Source organism: Hippocampus comes, unplaced genomic scaffold (genome assembly GCF_001891065.2).
Source record: "Hippocampus comes isolate QL1 unplaced genomic scaffold, H_comes_QL1_v1.1 scaffold158, whole genome shotgun sequence".
NCBI classification, from domain to species: Eukaryota; Metazoa; Chordata; class Actinopteri; order Syngnathiformes; family Syngnathidae; genus Hippocampus; species Hippocampus comes.
The window spans coordinates 656,221-672,940 of NW_017805548.1; the positions used below are offsets into that span (position 1 = coordinate 656,221).

General features: G+C 41.6%; 1 protein-coding gene across 3 annotated transcripts in view; it reads right to left on the minus strand.

Moving 5' to 3' along the window:
- LOC109521738 (ras and Rab interactor 2) overlaps positions 1-16,720 on the minus strand; it is a 42,580-nt gene that overhangs the window by 16,482 nt on the left and 9,378 nt on the right. For 2 of the 3 annotated variants that reach the window (XM_019879777.1, XM_019879779.1), the window contains exons 2-7: positions 13,916-14,059; positions 10,506-10,600; positions 10,118-10,328; positions 8,642-8,756; positions 5,023-5,095; positions 4,525-4,616 (exon numbers count right to left, since the gene is read on the minus strand). In XM_019879777.1, coding sequence (XP_019735336.1) covers positions 4,525-4,616; positions 5,023-5,095; positions 8,642-8,756; positions 10,118-10,328; positions 10,506-10,600; positions 13,916-13,984 — 655 coding nt within the window. In that variant the 5' untranslated portion in view covers positions 13,985-14,059. The remainder of the gene's footprint in view (positions 1-4,524; positions 4,617-5,022; positions 5,096-8,641; positions 8,757-10,117; positions 10,329-10,505; positions 10,601-13,915; positions 14,060-16,720) is intronic. The other variant, XM_019879778.1, reaches the window with a different exon arrangement.

Consider the following 16,720-nt stretch of genomic DNA (forward strand, 5'->3'; position numbering starts at 1 on the left):
TAATAAAAAAGAATTAAATCAACCATGATTTTAAACTATGTATTATCAATATTCATTATTCCAAACACGAGAAAGCATTCACCAAAAACATAACTGGAATCGAGCAAAAGGACTCCAAACCCCAACGGCCAAACCCGTTGACTCCAGCTGTAACGCAAATTACTTGGTTCAAACAAACATTAGTGCCACCGCAGAAACGTGACGACTGTGCAAAAATAACTACATAAAAGACACCACTGTTACAGAAAGACTTTACACGCTATTTAAACTGCCGATCACGAACGGAACAAACCGTGATTGAAACTAACTGTGATGCCGCTCTTTATTCGTTGCGCTAACTGCCACTTGTCGCAGACCTGCCCCTCTTAAAGCGCCAGCTTAACCCATCAATAAGCTTCACCCTGGATGGAATTTATTTGATTCCGTCGTGGTCTGTGCGATTCTCGGTCCTACTTTATACCTGTGGACAAGGGATTCGAGGCTCTAATCCCTCATTGTGTCCGAGGACCGGCAGGCCAAGGAATTGACTCCCAAAGACCGACCTTCGGTCCTCGAGGCCAAGGACCGGCTCTCTGTGCGATTCTCGGTCCTACTTTATACCTGTGGACAAGGGATTCGAGGCTCTAATCCCTCATTGTGTCCGAGGACCGGCAGGCCAAGGAATTGACTCCTAAAGACCGACCTTCGGTCCTCGAGGCCAAGGACCGGCTCGAGGAACACATCCCTGGTACCATCTAGTGATCTGTGAAACATCCAAATGTTTCTAAACTGCATTTTTGGAATTCAACTGCAGGGGTTCTTTGTCGAAGAGCTGTGCATGTGTCTGTGACAGCTGTTTTTGAAGCCCACCAGACTCAGAGAGTAGACGCCGGTAGTGCCAGCAGTTTTATAGCATACTTCAGTACGTGCGCAGACCCATTCATGACACCGATATCTTTGTACATGTCGTGTAATTTCTGATATGGAAAGATCACAATTACTTTTGCTGTTTGTTGTCTTTATCAAATCTTTCTTGTCTTTATTCTAGAAGCCAAAATGTTTTGTTTGTTTGTGCTTTTCAAAAACAGTTACAACCTTCACTGCTCAGACTTTTTGGAAATAAAGCCCCAGTTCAAAGATGACAATAACTAATATAATTATATATGTATATAACTAGATCATCCCTCTTGAAGGCTAGGTGTAATGTAATCATGCTGCAGAATGTGGAATGTTCTATGTAAAGGCCAAGTGAGTGAATCAATCCTTTGCAACAGCAGGTATGTGGCCTTGTGAGTCTAAGTGGCTGACAGGGGACAGTGACAATATGAAACTTGTCAACCCTTGTCAATGAGCGTAAAAGTAAAATAACGGCAATGAATAGAATGAATAATGAATACAGTAATATAGAACAATTTCCATTACACGACACACAAAAGGGCATGCATCAGATCGAGTTGACATGGTTCAGGCAACTGTAAATGTGTCAAGAACTAAGAAAAGCAGAGGACATTCTTCCCAGCGTTATTTAAAGTTGTTGTAATTCTCTCTGTGGGGTTTTATTTGTTATTTTGTGCGCTGAAGTTTAGCAAGTCAATCATCACCACACAAACCAGAAACACTTTATGACACTTTATAAACATGTGTTGTGAATGTCAGTCAGAATAAGTGGCCCAATGTCCTCCTTCACCTCTACATGGTCTTTTTCTGGAGCATATTTAAAAAAAACAAAAAACAAAAAAAAACCTTACGTCAGTTTCAATGTATCTTTTTGGCATACATAATAAGTTGTCTTCCATCCACCCATCCATTTTCTACAAAGCGTATTATGCTGTTCAGGATTGCAGGGTGTTGGATCCTCTCTCAGTTGACTTCATGAGAAAGGTGGACTACACTCTGGACTGGTCACCACTCAATCACAGGGCACATGTTGAAACAGACAACCATTCACACTCACATTTAGACCGACCACGCTACCTGCATGAAAGTCAGATGAGTGTTTCAAAAAGGTGTTCTTTTTTGAAACAACTGATATTTTTATCTTTAGCTTTATAAAGATTATTGTTTGCTATTCGGGATTTAGTACAAAATATTCACCAGGAATTAGTCATAATTTTGTTCCTGTTGTCTTGCCAAAAGCCATTAATACATTTACCTGTTGAATGGGCCAAGTTTATAAATCTTTTGGACTTTTCACACTATAGCTACTTTTTTTTTTTTTAGTCACTGATGGTGGAGTGGTATGCGGGCAGTGTGAAATCTGTTCCCACTCAGTGACGATGTGGATGTGGGCGTGGATGGTTGTTTGTCTATGTGTGCCCTGCAACTGACTGGTGACCTGTTCAAAGTGTAGCCTGCCTTCCGCCTGAAGTCAGATGGGATAGGCTCCAGCAACTCCCCGCGACTCTCTTCAGCATAAGCGGTGTTGAAAATGGATGGATGGATTTTTAATGCTTCCTTTCAGTTTAGTTTAGTTTTATTCAAAAAAAAAAAAAGTATTTGTTGAATGCAGCATAATTAAAAATGTGTTGTAAAGTAAACTACAATTCTCAAATGACTGTTTGACCTTCCTTCTTCTGTACGTATATGCAGCAATACCAAAATAAATACATTTAAAATGAACATTGAAACCTCATGTATGATATTAATTGACAAACATTCAAACAAAGGACATTTTTGTTCTAATTATAGTCAGTTATTGTTAGTTTTAAAATTAAAAGATGTCATTTCAGGTAGTTCACTTTTTTTCAGATGTGATAACAAAGGAATATCCTTCACCCGGAACAAAAGCCTTAACATTTTGACTACGACATTACATGTTACCGGAACTTACGTAAGCGGAAATTCCACTACCCGTAACCCGGATTGAGACGTCATGCCACGGGAGCTTAAATACACGCAACGCCAACCCGATGCTACGGAACGGCGACACGAGACACATTTTCAGTTCGCGTTTTTCGATCATCAGATTCGAAACGACGACGTGTAAGTGAGTTTTTATTGGCGTGCGTTTTACTGTAATTGTGAATGATTTTAACTTTATTCACTTAACGTCCTATAGAACGCGGCACTAGCTTAAAAGCAGCCCCCACTCGACACGACCGAACAGACGTGTTCGCTTCGCCGTTCACATTCATCAGATTCGAAACAAAGACGTGTAAGTGACTTTTTATTGGCGTGCGTTTGACTGCAATTGCGAAAGATTTTAACTTTATTCACTTACGTCGTGTAGATCATGGCATCGAAACGTAGAAGAACTGTAATGACTGGAGCGGAGCGAGTGAAAATCAACCCCCAAACCACAGATCGATGAGTCACTAGCTAACCACTCGCCTCTTGCCCAAAGACAGCTGAGGATGACCATAAGGAGGACGAGCCCTCTACGAAATGGTGTATTGTTTATGTTGTACTGAGCAGCCAGGACACTGTTGAGATAAGTTCCATTTCCTGTTCTTACGTCATCATCAATATTTTTTTCCCTCATCTTCACAGACATTTTGTCCCATGCATTTGTCCTCACATATGTGCAAAAATGACCTGAAAGTTTGACTTTTGTTGTGCCATTCGGTGCCATAGCTTGGGAACATTTAATAACTGACGAGAGATTCCTTCAAAGTGCGAGGTCAACCGTGTATTCTTGGCAGAGGTGTATCACTGAAAGGGGGTAATTCATTTTTACGAGCTACTCTGCGCATGCATTCTCATTTGCATTTTTATGTGTTGTGTTTCTCGTTTTACAAATGGCGTTAGGGAGAATTTTATATATATATATATATATATAAAATGTATAAGTTAGGTTAGGTTAATGTATAAATAACAAAATACAGTAAACATAAACATGAAATATACATGTAGTACTGTATATGTTGCTCTATGTGACTCGCTGTTGTTTTGCTGACTTTCGCTGCCTCTCACAGACCTTTTGCGGCATTTTCAATAATTTTTTTTTCATGAATATTTTTGACAAATCCACGATGCACTGCAACCGCGATAAGTTAATCGCTAAGTAGCGAGGGATCACTTTATATCCCAAATCGTCACACTTTTTATCGATGATGTGAACACGTCTTTTTGTAAATGCTTTTAGGTGTTGGGCTTCTGGTTGTGTGAAGCACATTGAGTTGCTTTGTGTTGCAAATGTGCTATAGAAATAAAACTGCCTTGTCATCGTCATTTTACCCTTTTGACGAATCTAGGTGGATTTTTTTTTTGTGTGTAAGAGATGAAATGTTATTGAATATTTCTGGTCCAAATGCTAACACAAATATAATAAAAGTGTCAAAGTACACACAATGCTTCAGCACAACACCATTTTGTTGGGGGAAATTATTAGGCTACTGACCAGCAGGGGCGCTAGCAGGGATTTGCCGTCCTTGGAAAAATTTCATTAAAGGTCATACAGTGTCAATGCCGCAACGTGAACATTTTCTTGCAGTCCTCCACCAGTAGCTGGCTACCTGCCCACTAAAATACGTGAATCCAAAATACTGGAAACATATTTTTATTGATTCAGAACTGCCTCCTTTCCGAAGCAATGCATTAGATTACCTGGTCCAAGTTGAGCCACCTCTTCTAGATCTTTTTGTGTCTTGGCAGATGCAATGGCTTCGGGTAGTTTGAGAGGCATGGGCAACACATCCCTAAAGTGATCAGAAACACAAAATTAAGAAATCCTATCAATAAAACAACAAAACACAACGTGGTTTATGTCTTATGAACAGATCCAAAACTAATGTCTATGATTTATATTTATAATTGATGACGATGCAGTTTGTCAATCATTTTCCTCAATGCTCTTTATTGTTATGATGTTGATTATCCTATTACATGAATCTTTAATAACTCAAAGTACATGTCATATAATATGAATGCAAATCAACAAATTGTGTGTTCTGTCCTTACATTCCTTCATATGACCTAAATTGTTGTAATCTGCATCTCGTGCAGTAAAAACCAACAAATTAGTCTAAACATCGTTTTTCGACATCCCCCAGCAGCATTGTATCACATGAATAAAGAGAAAAAAATGGAGAAAGTACTAAGTACCTGCTTATACAGTAGAAAGCCACCAGGCGGAAAAGATCTGCAAAGCTGATCCCAGATCCATCAAGAGAAAATGCTAGAAAGCAATCAAACATATAGATATGAAATGTTGTCTATAACAATCAATGTACTATAGAGTCGATACAGTAATATATAGTCATCCAAATATAGCATCCCTGACTTTCATAAAGGCGGGGTTCCCCATTGCAGTCATGGCGTGAATGTGAGTGTGAATGGTTACTTTCAATGTACCCTGTGATTGACTGGCAACCAGCCAAGGACTAGGGAGTTGTCTGCCTTTTGCCAGAAGTCATCCTGCCTTCGTGCAACCTTGTAAAATATATGGATGGAATGCAGCGTTCACGGAATATTTTCCACTCCAATGTGTGCAGGTTGGGAAAGCCATCGGGTGAGCAGATGACCCACATGTCAACACAGACACGCCCTCGCATATGTGCAGTCATATCAAGGAATTGTGACAGCTGCTATGAGCTCATTGTTTCACACAGAGATACTTCCCTCACTTCCGTGACATTGCAAGCAGCATTGCTAACTAAAAGCTTTTCCAAGGGGGAAAAAAAAAAGATTTTTGTGCTCCGACAACTACTACTTCTAATGTATAGTCTCCACAACAGAAAAAGTATTCTCAAAGGTCACATGAGTTGAAAATTGGGCCGTAACAAGCACTGACTAGATTCAGACCTCTCAGATTCAGATCCAGCGACAGACAGCAGTTGCACATTATGATTCAACACTAAGATCATTAACAGAAAAATAAATTGATTAAAATAATCATTGGTTGCAGCCCTAGACATAATTAAATACAAATAAAAAGAAACAGTTTTTGTCACACAGCAATTCTTCTGCTCATTCTGGTGCCTTGGCGACATGGGTCAGTACCAAAAAGTGGGTTGCAGGCCCCATTTTTTGTGGGTTGAGGCCAGCTGGTAGAAATTTACAGGTAGAGTACATGTATTCTGATTTTTGAGGAGGTGTACCAAGTTCCCACATGGAACATACTGCATCAAGTGACAGGAAATATTAAGCCTGATTCACACAGCAAGATTTCAAATTGTTTGGCAAACTTCCAAAACCTGACAGACCCCACGCATGACGAGTAAAAAAAAATCACGGATGAAACCGTTTTTAACATACATACATTGTACGGTGTGCAGCCACACGACAGTCAACACATCACATACGAACTGATCATGTTCATGAAAATTCCCGGGTCGGATAGGAAATCACGCAAAATCTCTCGAGATTCAACATGACTTAAGAGTCAACAAATGTGGCAGCAAAAATGAGGCAGTGGCGATAGTCTGCACTTTAATTTAACCAGAAAGCACTGACATAAAAAGAAAAGGCGTTGGTCAAAGAACCGAAGCCAGAGCGAGCACGGATTTTCTGTTGCGTCATGACTGTTTTGATTTTAAATTCTCCACTTCCTGCTTCCTCCCCACCTCGCTTTCTGATTGGCTGCACGTCACTCGTTTGTCCTCAGGGGCACACCACACGCTGTGAGAAGGTGGGGCCTAATCAGTCCAACAGGTTTAATATGCCTGATTTGAGATCAGTATGCCAATTGAGACGGCCATACATCAGCAAATATGGTCCTGCTATACCGCCCCGAAAAACTCTGTACTCGTGCTATCAGCGCAACAGTGAACACTTTTGTGCACCAATAATGATAACCTGTTACCTGATAACATGATAAGCTATCCACTGTAGAAACCGCTGTCCCTGAAAGGATTAATATAGAGCCCTATTTTGGCATCCAACTCATATGAAAGAGCGTTTAACATATAATGTACATTAGGGTGGTCCATTTTGGAAAAGTTTGTCGGATTCGTCGGGCCGGGTCGGAAATCTTGTCGATACTATGACACAAGGATGTGTGCAAAATTTTATTCCGATCGGATAATTTTATCCCGTCCCGCAGAGCGACCAAAGTTTCCCCTATGGAAAGAATCTTACGGGGCTGAATGGTAGTACGGTTTCTCCCGTACAGTAAGGATTTTGTTTTGCTCAGTTCGCACTTGCAATAATTCAAAGACGGAAGACAGGAACGCATGTATTGCAAAAAAGGCAACCGTGGTTATCCTTCAACACTGGTGAGATTGTTGGTCCATGTTAACTGGTCCATCTGTCTATCTGTCCATCTGTCTATAATGTCCATCAACACTAGTGACACTGTTAGACCGCAAAAAAAAACGAAATCCGCCGTGCGTGCCATCCCATGCCTACTTCGCGCACGGGTGCAACGCCCGGTGTCGCTCCACGACCTGCAGAAGGTGCTGTCGCTGTTCCTCGTCGCGCGTGATGGCGCCGCAGAAGGCGCTGATGAGGGCGACGCCCCTCTCCGCAAAGTCGTTCACCACCCGTAGGTGACGAGCGCGCCGACGAGCCGTGGTGAAGTCGTCCCTCTCCGACCACTCGGCCGGATCGACGTTGAGGAAATCGTGGCCGGCTCCGAGGGCGGTGATGAGGCCGACAGAGTTGGTCGTCGCAAACGACGCCAGCGAACGCTGCTCCACTGCCTCGAGGGCGACGTGGGCACGGCGAGGCGGGTTCTTCTCTTGATTAGCTCCAAGGTGTCCGCGCGTTCGATGTCGAAAAGCGTCCTCAGCTCAGCGTCCAGTAAGAATTCCGGCGATTCTCGACTTCAATTGAAAGATATTTATGTTCAAGACTATTTTAAACCAAAAAAAAAAAGCTTTATTGATCCCTACTTCCATAAAAGTGGGTTGCCACCTTTCAACAACTAGATGCAGGTCCCAGAGTGACAGCAGTTGAGAACCATTGCATTAAACAATGGATATCTGAACATAAAACGTGCAGCAACATATGGAGACGCAACATATAACAATACTAACAGGCATATAATCTTTATCCTCTGCTAAGAAGGACTAACATTACCATATTGCCATACTGAGAAGCCGAGAGAGGAGCTAAGCCTTCAGTGCAGTACAGTCAAACCTCGGTTTTCGAACGTCTCTGTTCTCGACCAAACTGGTTTTCGACCAAAAATTTCGAGTTTTTTATGCCTCGGATTACGACCGAAAATCGGTTCTCGAACAAACTGAGTGCACTTGAATGCACCACTTGACTCCTCTCGCCTTCCTCGGGTAGATGAGGAAGTGATGCTTCCTCGTGTCGCTTTCCATTGTGAGCAGACGTGTTCAATAAACATTTTTTTTTAAAAAGAGCGTGGTTTCGGTTTTCGAACAAATCGGTTTTCGAACAAATCGGTTTTCGAACAGCCTTCTGGAACGGATTATGGTCGAAAACCGTTTGAGTCAGTCTGATCTGTATGTATACTGCCCACATGTGACCAAGGCAATTGAAGGAGAAAGTCTGACAAAACCAGTTTAATACTTTTTAGTTGTATTTAATGACAATAATATTTTGGAGAGATATTTTTCTCATTCAAAGTACATTTTTGTGGGGGGACGCTGGACCAGATTAATGGCCTTTGCGTCCATTTCAAAGTGGAATTAAAATCTGTGATACAAACATTTTGAGTTACAAGTGTCGTCAAGGAATGATTTAAACTCATGTTTCAAGGCGCCACTGTATTTTACTTGAATCTTCATATAAATCATCAGTGCATGAAACTTACTATACTGGCTCTCTCTGATGGGGAAGTGGCTGATGGAGCTCCCTGCCCGATCATCTTTCAGATGCACAGAGAGGACCTTCCTCTGCAGTGTGACTGACTTCCTTACCAAGAAAACCTGCAATCCCATACCATGGGAGATTATACATACGTAGAAAATGTGCATGATGCGTGATTATTCAAGATCATGGTCCTCACCCCTGGCGGCTGTTTAAGTAGGATGTGTGTGGCCTCCTCTTCATTGACTGTCAGCAGCAGCCACACGAGGTGGGTTTGAGTCAGTCTGTCCAACACGCTCATCCTCCTCCGTAATGAGTCATATCCATAATCCCTTTCACATCTCGCGCTGCCACTTTGGGGGGACCCCAGATCAATGGCACTCATGTCGCCACACACGTCTCTCTCCGGCCTGACAAAGCGGGGACAGAACAGAGATTTGATCCACTTACTGTACCAAAAGACCCAAGTGCCAGAGTGCCAAGCCCAAATTGAACACAATTAAGTTTTTTTTTTTTTTTTTTTTAAATGTTCAGATTGATAAAGGTTTTCATCATTAGACAGCATAAGTGATGACAACAACCATACCCTTGTAGGTCCACGGGCTCCAGGTCCACTGTGGAAGAGGTGTGAACCATCTCCTTCTTTAACTCCCCAATCTCCAGTGCAAATGCATCAATCAGCTGCAAGAATAAAGAATGAGAGGCCTTGACAGATAAATGTAAGGAGGAGTGGCAACAGCAACCAAGCCAAAGGAATTTCTCAAACCAGATGAAGACACTGATACCGATCTGGCTTTCAACAAGGGAAAGGGTTCGTCAGCCATCCTGTGTGTGTGTGTGTGTTAATTTCCGACCGGCAGGAAACTAAACACAAAGCATTGTGCACACCTACATCCACCTACAAGTGTGAGAAAACGTATTGCTTTCCACTCAATATTTGGACCACGCAGATGATTCTGGGCCTTTTTATTTTGGTCTCTCATATTTCCATGTCTCGCATTCTACATTGCACCTTGTTCAGCAGCAGTCATCCTTATTTTTGTTCTTGTTTTGCGGGCACTTATTATGGTTCACAATTGCACGTGTCTTGTATAGTTTCCAGTTCGCTTGTCTTGTCTTGTTCAGTTTGCATCAGTCTTGCGTGTGCCGTTCAGTTAGTCATTTCCATATTTTCCAGTCTCTCATTCAGACATGTTTGTATACTCTTGAAAATAAAATTCTGTAATTGTACCCAGCATGCCTCTGGTGATAATTTTTAGGGGTCTACCAGCCTCTTTTACAGTGGTAGGTGTGAATTAATTGTACGTGTGTTGTTACTCGGGACGTAACTGTATTGTAAATACAGTATATCTCAGTTTCAAAATTTGCGCAATACTGCCATGGGATGTGACGGTATTAAACGCCGCCGGTTTAGCGTATTTCGCCGTCCATCTGAGAAGTGAAACACCGCACTCTTCTGTCAACTTTGAATCGATCCAACCCCTGGCGGCTGTTTAAGTAGGATGTGTGTGGCCTCCTCTTCATTGACTGTCAGCAGCAGCCACACGAGGTGGGTTTGAGTCAGTCTGTCCAACACGCTCATCCTCCTCCGTAATGAGTCATATCCATAATCCCTTTCACATCTCGCGCTGCCACTTTGGGGGGACCCCAGATCAATGGCACTCATGTCGCCACACACGTCTCTCTCCGGCCTGACAAAGCGGGGACAGAACAGAGATTTGATCCACTTACTGTACCAAAAGACCCAAGTGCCAGAGTGCCAAGCCCAAATTGAACACAATTAAGTTTTTTTTTTTTTTTTTTTTTAAATGTTCAGATTGATAAAGGTTTTCATCATTAGACAGCATAAGTGATGACAACAACCATACCCTTGTAGGTCCACGGGCTCCAGGTCCACTGTGGAAGAGGTGTGAACCATCTCCTTCTTTAACTCCCCAATCTCCAGTGCAAATGCATCAATCAGCTGCAAGAATAAAGAATGAGAGGCCTTGACAGATAAATGTAAGGAGGAGTGGCAACAGCAACCAAGCCAAAGGAATTTCTCAAACCAGATGAAGACACTGATACCGATCTGGCTTTCAACAAGGGAAAGGGTTCGTCAGCCATCCTGTGTGTGTGTGTGTGTTAATTTCCGACCGGCAGGAAACTAAACACAAAGCATTGTGCACACCTACATCCACCTACAAGTGTGAGAAAACGTATTGCTTTCCACTCAATATTTGGACCACGCAGATGATTCTGGGCCTTTTTATTTTGGTCTCTCATATTTCCATGTCTCGCATTCTACATTGCACCTTGTTCAGCAGCAGTCATCCTTATTTTTGTTCTTGTTTTGCGGGCACTTATTATGGTTCACAATTGCACGTGTCTTGTATAGTTTCCAGTTCGCTTGTCTTGTCTTGTTCAGTTTGCATCAGTCTTGCGTGTGCCGTTCAGTTAGTCATTTCCATATTTTCCAGTCTCTCATTCAGACATGTTTGTATACTCTTGAAAATAAAATTCTGTAATTGTACCCAGCATGCCTCTGGTGATAATTTTTAGGGGTCTACCAGCCTCTTTTACAGTGGTAGGTGTGAATTAATTGTACGTGTGTTGTTACTCGGGACGTAACTGTATTGTAAATACAGTATATCTCAGTTTCAAAATTTGCGCAATACTGCCATGGGATGTGACGGTATTAAACGCCGCCGGTTTAGCGTATTTCGCCGTCCATCTGAGAAGTGAAACACCGCACTCTTCTGTCAACTTTGAATCGATCCAAAATGCTGTGCTAACCTTGGCCTCTGTGGGGCAATGTGGTGCATGCATGGAGAAACATACATTAGGATGAAAAGAATGTCGCGATTTAACTTTATTAATATACCTTGTTTTTCACAGAGTAGGAAAACATATGTCTGCGCGTATTATTATATTACCTGTGTGTGTGTGTTCCTACAACGTTTGTGTGTGGGACTATTTGTGACTTGATGGGAAATCCTTCTCGTGAGTTTTAACGTTAATTGTTGCTAGCTTGTGAATAAAGATTCACATTCAAGGTTAGTATTAAGCGTTTACAGGAACGAAACTAAAACAAAGCATATGTTGTATTTTGACATATAATTTTGAGTAATTATTCTCATTGTGTGAATAGTTTTAAATTTGATGATCAATAAACATCTTAAAACACGCCGAGAAGGCAGAATAACACGTCACAGATGCAAAATGTCCATACGCAAGGGACTACAGATGAAAAATAGCCTCTTTGCTAATTCTGGCTTTTTTTTTTCATGTGTTCTCAGGAATTGCACTGTCCCTTCTCAAAGAAACTAATCTAAATAAAAAATTATTAAAAAAATACAACGCGCTGTGCGGCCCGATCGTTTTTCTTCAGTTACAGTATGACGTTTTGGTGATTGAGAGAAGCCCCCCAAAAAATCTGATTTAAATTTTGATTCATTGCCCAGCCCTCAATGTTTCTGCATGGTTCTTTGCACTTAAAAATATTGTTGGTTCTAAAATCTAATTAAAATGTTCGCGCATTACAGCTATGCATGGGTGATAGGGACCCGGCCAGCACACGAATAGTGGAAATCTGCGTATACTGTCATTGAAACACAATGAAATGCATTGGGTGAAAAAAAAGGCTTTATATTTATTTTACAAATCCTAAAATGTCTTCATTAATTAAATGCTGTTAAACATTCAATACGTGATCCACAAAAACGGGGAAATTGGGGTTTAAAAAAATAATAAATTCCCCTCCCCTCCAAACGCACCCCCAGAAAAATGTAGTTTGAAAAATTGGCCAATATGTGAATCCGTGGGTGCCACACCGCCAATATGCAGGAGTCGATGGTATGCTTAAACTTAACATTACTGGCACGTTATTTCCCACACAATGGCATTTAATATTGTCGGCTGTAAAAATAATTTGCAGCTACGGCCTTTTGTATTGTGCCGGCCTGAAAACCACAAAAGTGTAGTGCACAGCCATAACATTGCATGAAATGGAAACGTCTCATGTTCTAATAGTTTTTATAGATCTCATATGTCCTCTCGCTTTTATGACTTAAGTGCCTCTCGTTTTTGCATTTGTGATATGACCGTGCAGTTGAGGTAATATGAATCCTTTTAGGGTTTTTGTTTCACAAATTACATGACCCATTTTGACCAACAGAGTGCAGTATTCTCCAGTGCCTTTCTCCAACATCCGGGCACCAGCTCATTCAACAAAGGCTTCCCTACCCTCTCGGTAAAGTCCACTCTGTTCATGCCTCACAAGTCCCACCCTCCCCAAAGGTTTGGCACTCAGGTCAAAAACTATTGTATAGTACAAATAAGCCCCCGCATTGTGCAATCCATGTGGTGCAATGAAAACACAATATGACCTTAATGTAACAAACAAAAACCAGTGGACTATTATGTGAATCGTGTTATTGTCTGTTAAATTTCAATGGTGTCGATAATATGAATTCCAAAAATCTCCCTCTCAAACCTTTCTGTGAAGCCATGAGAGAAAATTCTTACAAAATGATGAATTAGGCTCAATGTTGTTTGAACGCCATCAATCCTGAAATGTTTTACTGAATGTGTCAGTGACATGTGAGTGCTGCTTGCGCACAGTGTATTAAAACTCATTCAGTACCAGCCAATTCTAGACACTTTTTTTTGTCCCCTAAGTCTTGGAAAAATTGAAAAATAAAAAGTATCTGGGGTTGAACGTGTGGAGTGTGAAAAGACATATAAATATGTCTTTGGGAGTGAATGAGTTAAGATGTAGCCACAAAATTGCTGACCAAATTAAGGAAGGCCAGATCACAATACGGGTTTGTAAGATAGACACAAGGTATGTTCCATTATTATGTCATGATTGTTACGCTTTAAGCTACAATAGTTGGGTGTCTGCAATGCCTGGCGGCCCACCAAGAGTGAAATTACAGAAACAAGTAAAGCTTTTGTTAGCAGCCTATTTACAAATACAGTATACTGTATGTCTGTGAGCGTTGTTGTGAATATTGGCCCCCTATGACACAACAGTGGTCTAATTTGCATAATAACCACCCAGACATTGCACTTTCCATGACCTGAAAACTAGGCTGGGGGAAGAAAGTCCCCTTTCAAGCCCCAGCTGGGAAACGCTGTCTGAAACAAGTTGTCAAAGCCAAACGATAAGCAGGACAGCACTGAGATTTCTTGGATGCAGAAACATCTTCCGACTCCGAATGCGACATGTTCCCTAGCTAGAAATGTTCTTTGGACACATTCTCAGTCAAGTCATTGTCAGCCACAGTGTCTTTACCTTGAAGAAGCTGCCGCTTCGAATCATCGGAACATCTTGAGGATTGTGGCTTGGAGTTTTAGAGTCCATTTTGTTTTACTTTTGATGTGGACAATCGCTTGATGGCTGTGTGTTTACATCTGCGTCAATGGGCGGGCCGGAGCTCTGTGGGTCACACACCACGCACGCACGCACGCACGCACGCGCGCGCACGCACGCACGCACACACACACACACACACACACACACACACACACACACACACACACACACACACACACTTTTCATTACTGGTGGAGAAGGAAGAAGTTCCCACCTTTTCCACTTTTTTAGAATCAGTCAGCCTAAGTTGGCCTTTTTCCTTAACTGCCTGTAATTATTCCGCTTCTTTCACTTTAGTGCCTCCAACCGTTCTGCCACTCTGAATTCACGACTTCCTGTTCAAGTTTTCTGATGTTTTTTTCGTACCTTTTGCACTTTAAAAATACATTTTTTTTCCGATTGTCTCATATTTTTAATTGATTTTCCCTTTTAGAAATCACCTTTTCCTGCACAGCTGCTTTTCTTCACCCAGTCTTGCCACTTGAATGTGTTTATAGTATGTGCTTTGGCAAGACCCTTTCAAATCGGAAAAAAAGAAGCAAACGCACACATAAACTGTCTAGGACATGCACATCAAGGAAAAAAACAGCATCGCACACTCACAGAGCAGATGAAAAAGTGATCTTGATCCTGACATCAGACCGTTTTGGCCTTTGCTCATTTTTTTTTCGTTTGGATTGCAACTGTATGTGAGTGTGCGATGCTCTTTTGTGAAATGTAAGACCCTTCCAAATAACACTTTTGTCTCATGGCTCACAACTTCTCAATGAATTGGAGTGAGATACAGATACAGATGATACAGATAATGGTAACAATATGTGATTTTTGCCAAATGTGAATAATCAAATTGCACTCAACTTCCCGAAGACCCATAATAACAGTTCAGGGTCATGGGTAAACTTTCCAGGGAACACTCTCGATTAGAATAATGGTCAACAGTCAATCACAGGGCTCATATGTAAACCCTCATTCTGAGCAATGTGCAAGTGAATGTCTTCAATTCATCTCGCATGCATGTTTTTGAAATGTGGGAGGAAACTGGGGCATGCGTGAAGCCGTATGCAAACATGTAAAGGTCGGGCCGAGATTGAAACAGACATGGAAGCTATGAATTATGTATTATTAAAGTTTGCACCAAATATGAAGTGACTGTTATCCAACAACTGCCCAAAGACAACAAGTCATTGAAGTAGTGGAGGAAAGAGATATCCACTCCAATCCCAAATGCAAGCAAGAGAACGTTGTTATCTTCCACTGCACTGCATACATTTTGCTACTCAAATAATTTGGGTGTAGAAAGGAACCAGGTATAAATATCTCTTTTCTCCTTTGAATGTATTCATTTGTGTGTGTTTTGCCATCCTCTCACCTCTTTTTTGCCTTCCCCCACCTCCCATCTGTTTTGGCAAGCCTTCACCTCTTTTCTGCCTCACCCCACCGCTTTCTCTCTAGCCAGGCTGAAATCATTAGGTCAGTCCTTCTCTTCCTTGCAAAAACATCTCTGTGAACCAGATATGCACGTGACTCACACAGGAAGAGCACCCCCCACCCAAGCAACCCCCTACCATTCCGAGCTGAAGGAAAGTTATGGATGTATATTTTTTTGCTCACCAATAGGAAACTCGAATTTTGCAACATGAAGATGTCTGTTTAAAAGTCCATGTCGTCAGAGTAAGAAGATCAACAGTCTAAGAGGCTAACCCCTCCACTGTTGCAACACATGTTTTCTCATAAAATTTGGCACAATCACAAAACAATACTTCGTTACCTGGCTACAGCTTCTCAAATCTGAACATTGACTGATTTTTCTGTTGTTGATCTTTGAAAGCCTTTGGCGACGAGCTACAAAAAAACAAGAACAAGGAATTTGGGAACATTCAATCCCTCAGAGGAATGTCCTGTGGGGCACTTGTGTGTCTTTGTCTTACTTTCTGAGTTCCAATCAAAACAACATACTTGAGATGCTCATTATGAGAAACCACACATTTATGTGATGTCCTAACAGTAGGACATTTTCTGAGTGTGTTTTGTTCAAATTTTTTTTGAGACGAGAAAAACTGTTTGAGACCATTAAAATTGTCGGGGAACGTGTTTTCGGCCCTGAGAGGACCGTGACGAAAAAGAACAACATTCACTACATGCGTACACACTTGAAAACCTTCGCCGCACAAGTGAGATACCCCTTAAGGGTGTCACCGAGTTACAATAATTTAATACCAAAAATAGAGAAAAAAAAATAAGACACGACTAGAAACACTGACCACTGTAACTATATTGTTGTGTGACACAACTTTTGTCCGAAAACGTGAGGAGACGACTTGCTTTGTCAACGGTCTTTATTTAACTGCCGTAACAGTTGTGTGCAGTCACTCAACCACTGCTTTGCGACACTGCCGTAACATCGTGTAGCAGTATGGTACAGTGAAACTCCTCTAGAACGAAACCTACATGGGCGAAAATACCCCCTTATGTGAAAAAATCTTCATGCATTAACATAATTCCCATTCTCCTGCCCCCCATACGACGAAAACCCCCCTGTTGCGTTATACGAAATCATTTTCTCTGCTCCAGCCTTGCGAAGACATTCACTACAACAAAGTCTAATCCAACAGCGACCTCTACTGCTTCGTTCGGAAACGGCAACAGCAACCACCACACTGGTTTACATAGTGAACAATGTTTATTTCGGTCACAGCTGCGAGTTTCCTGAACGCAACATACTCA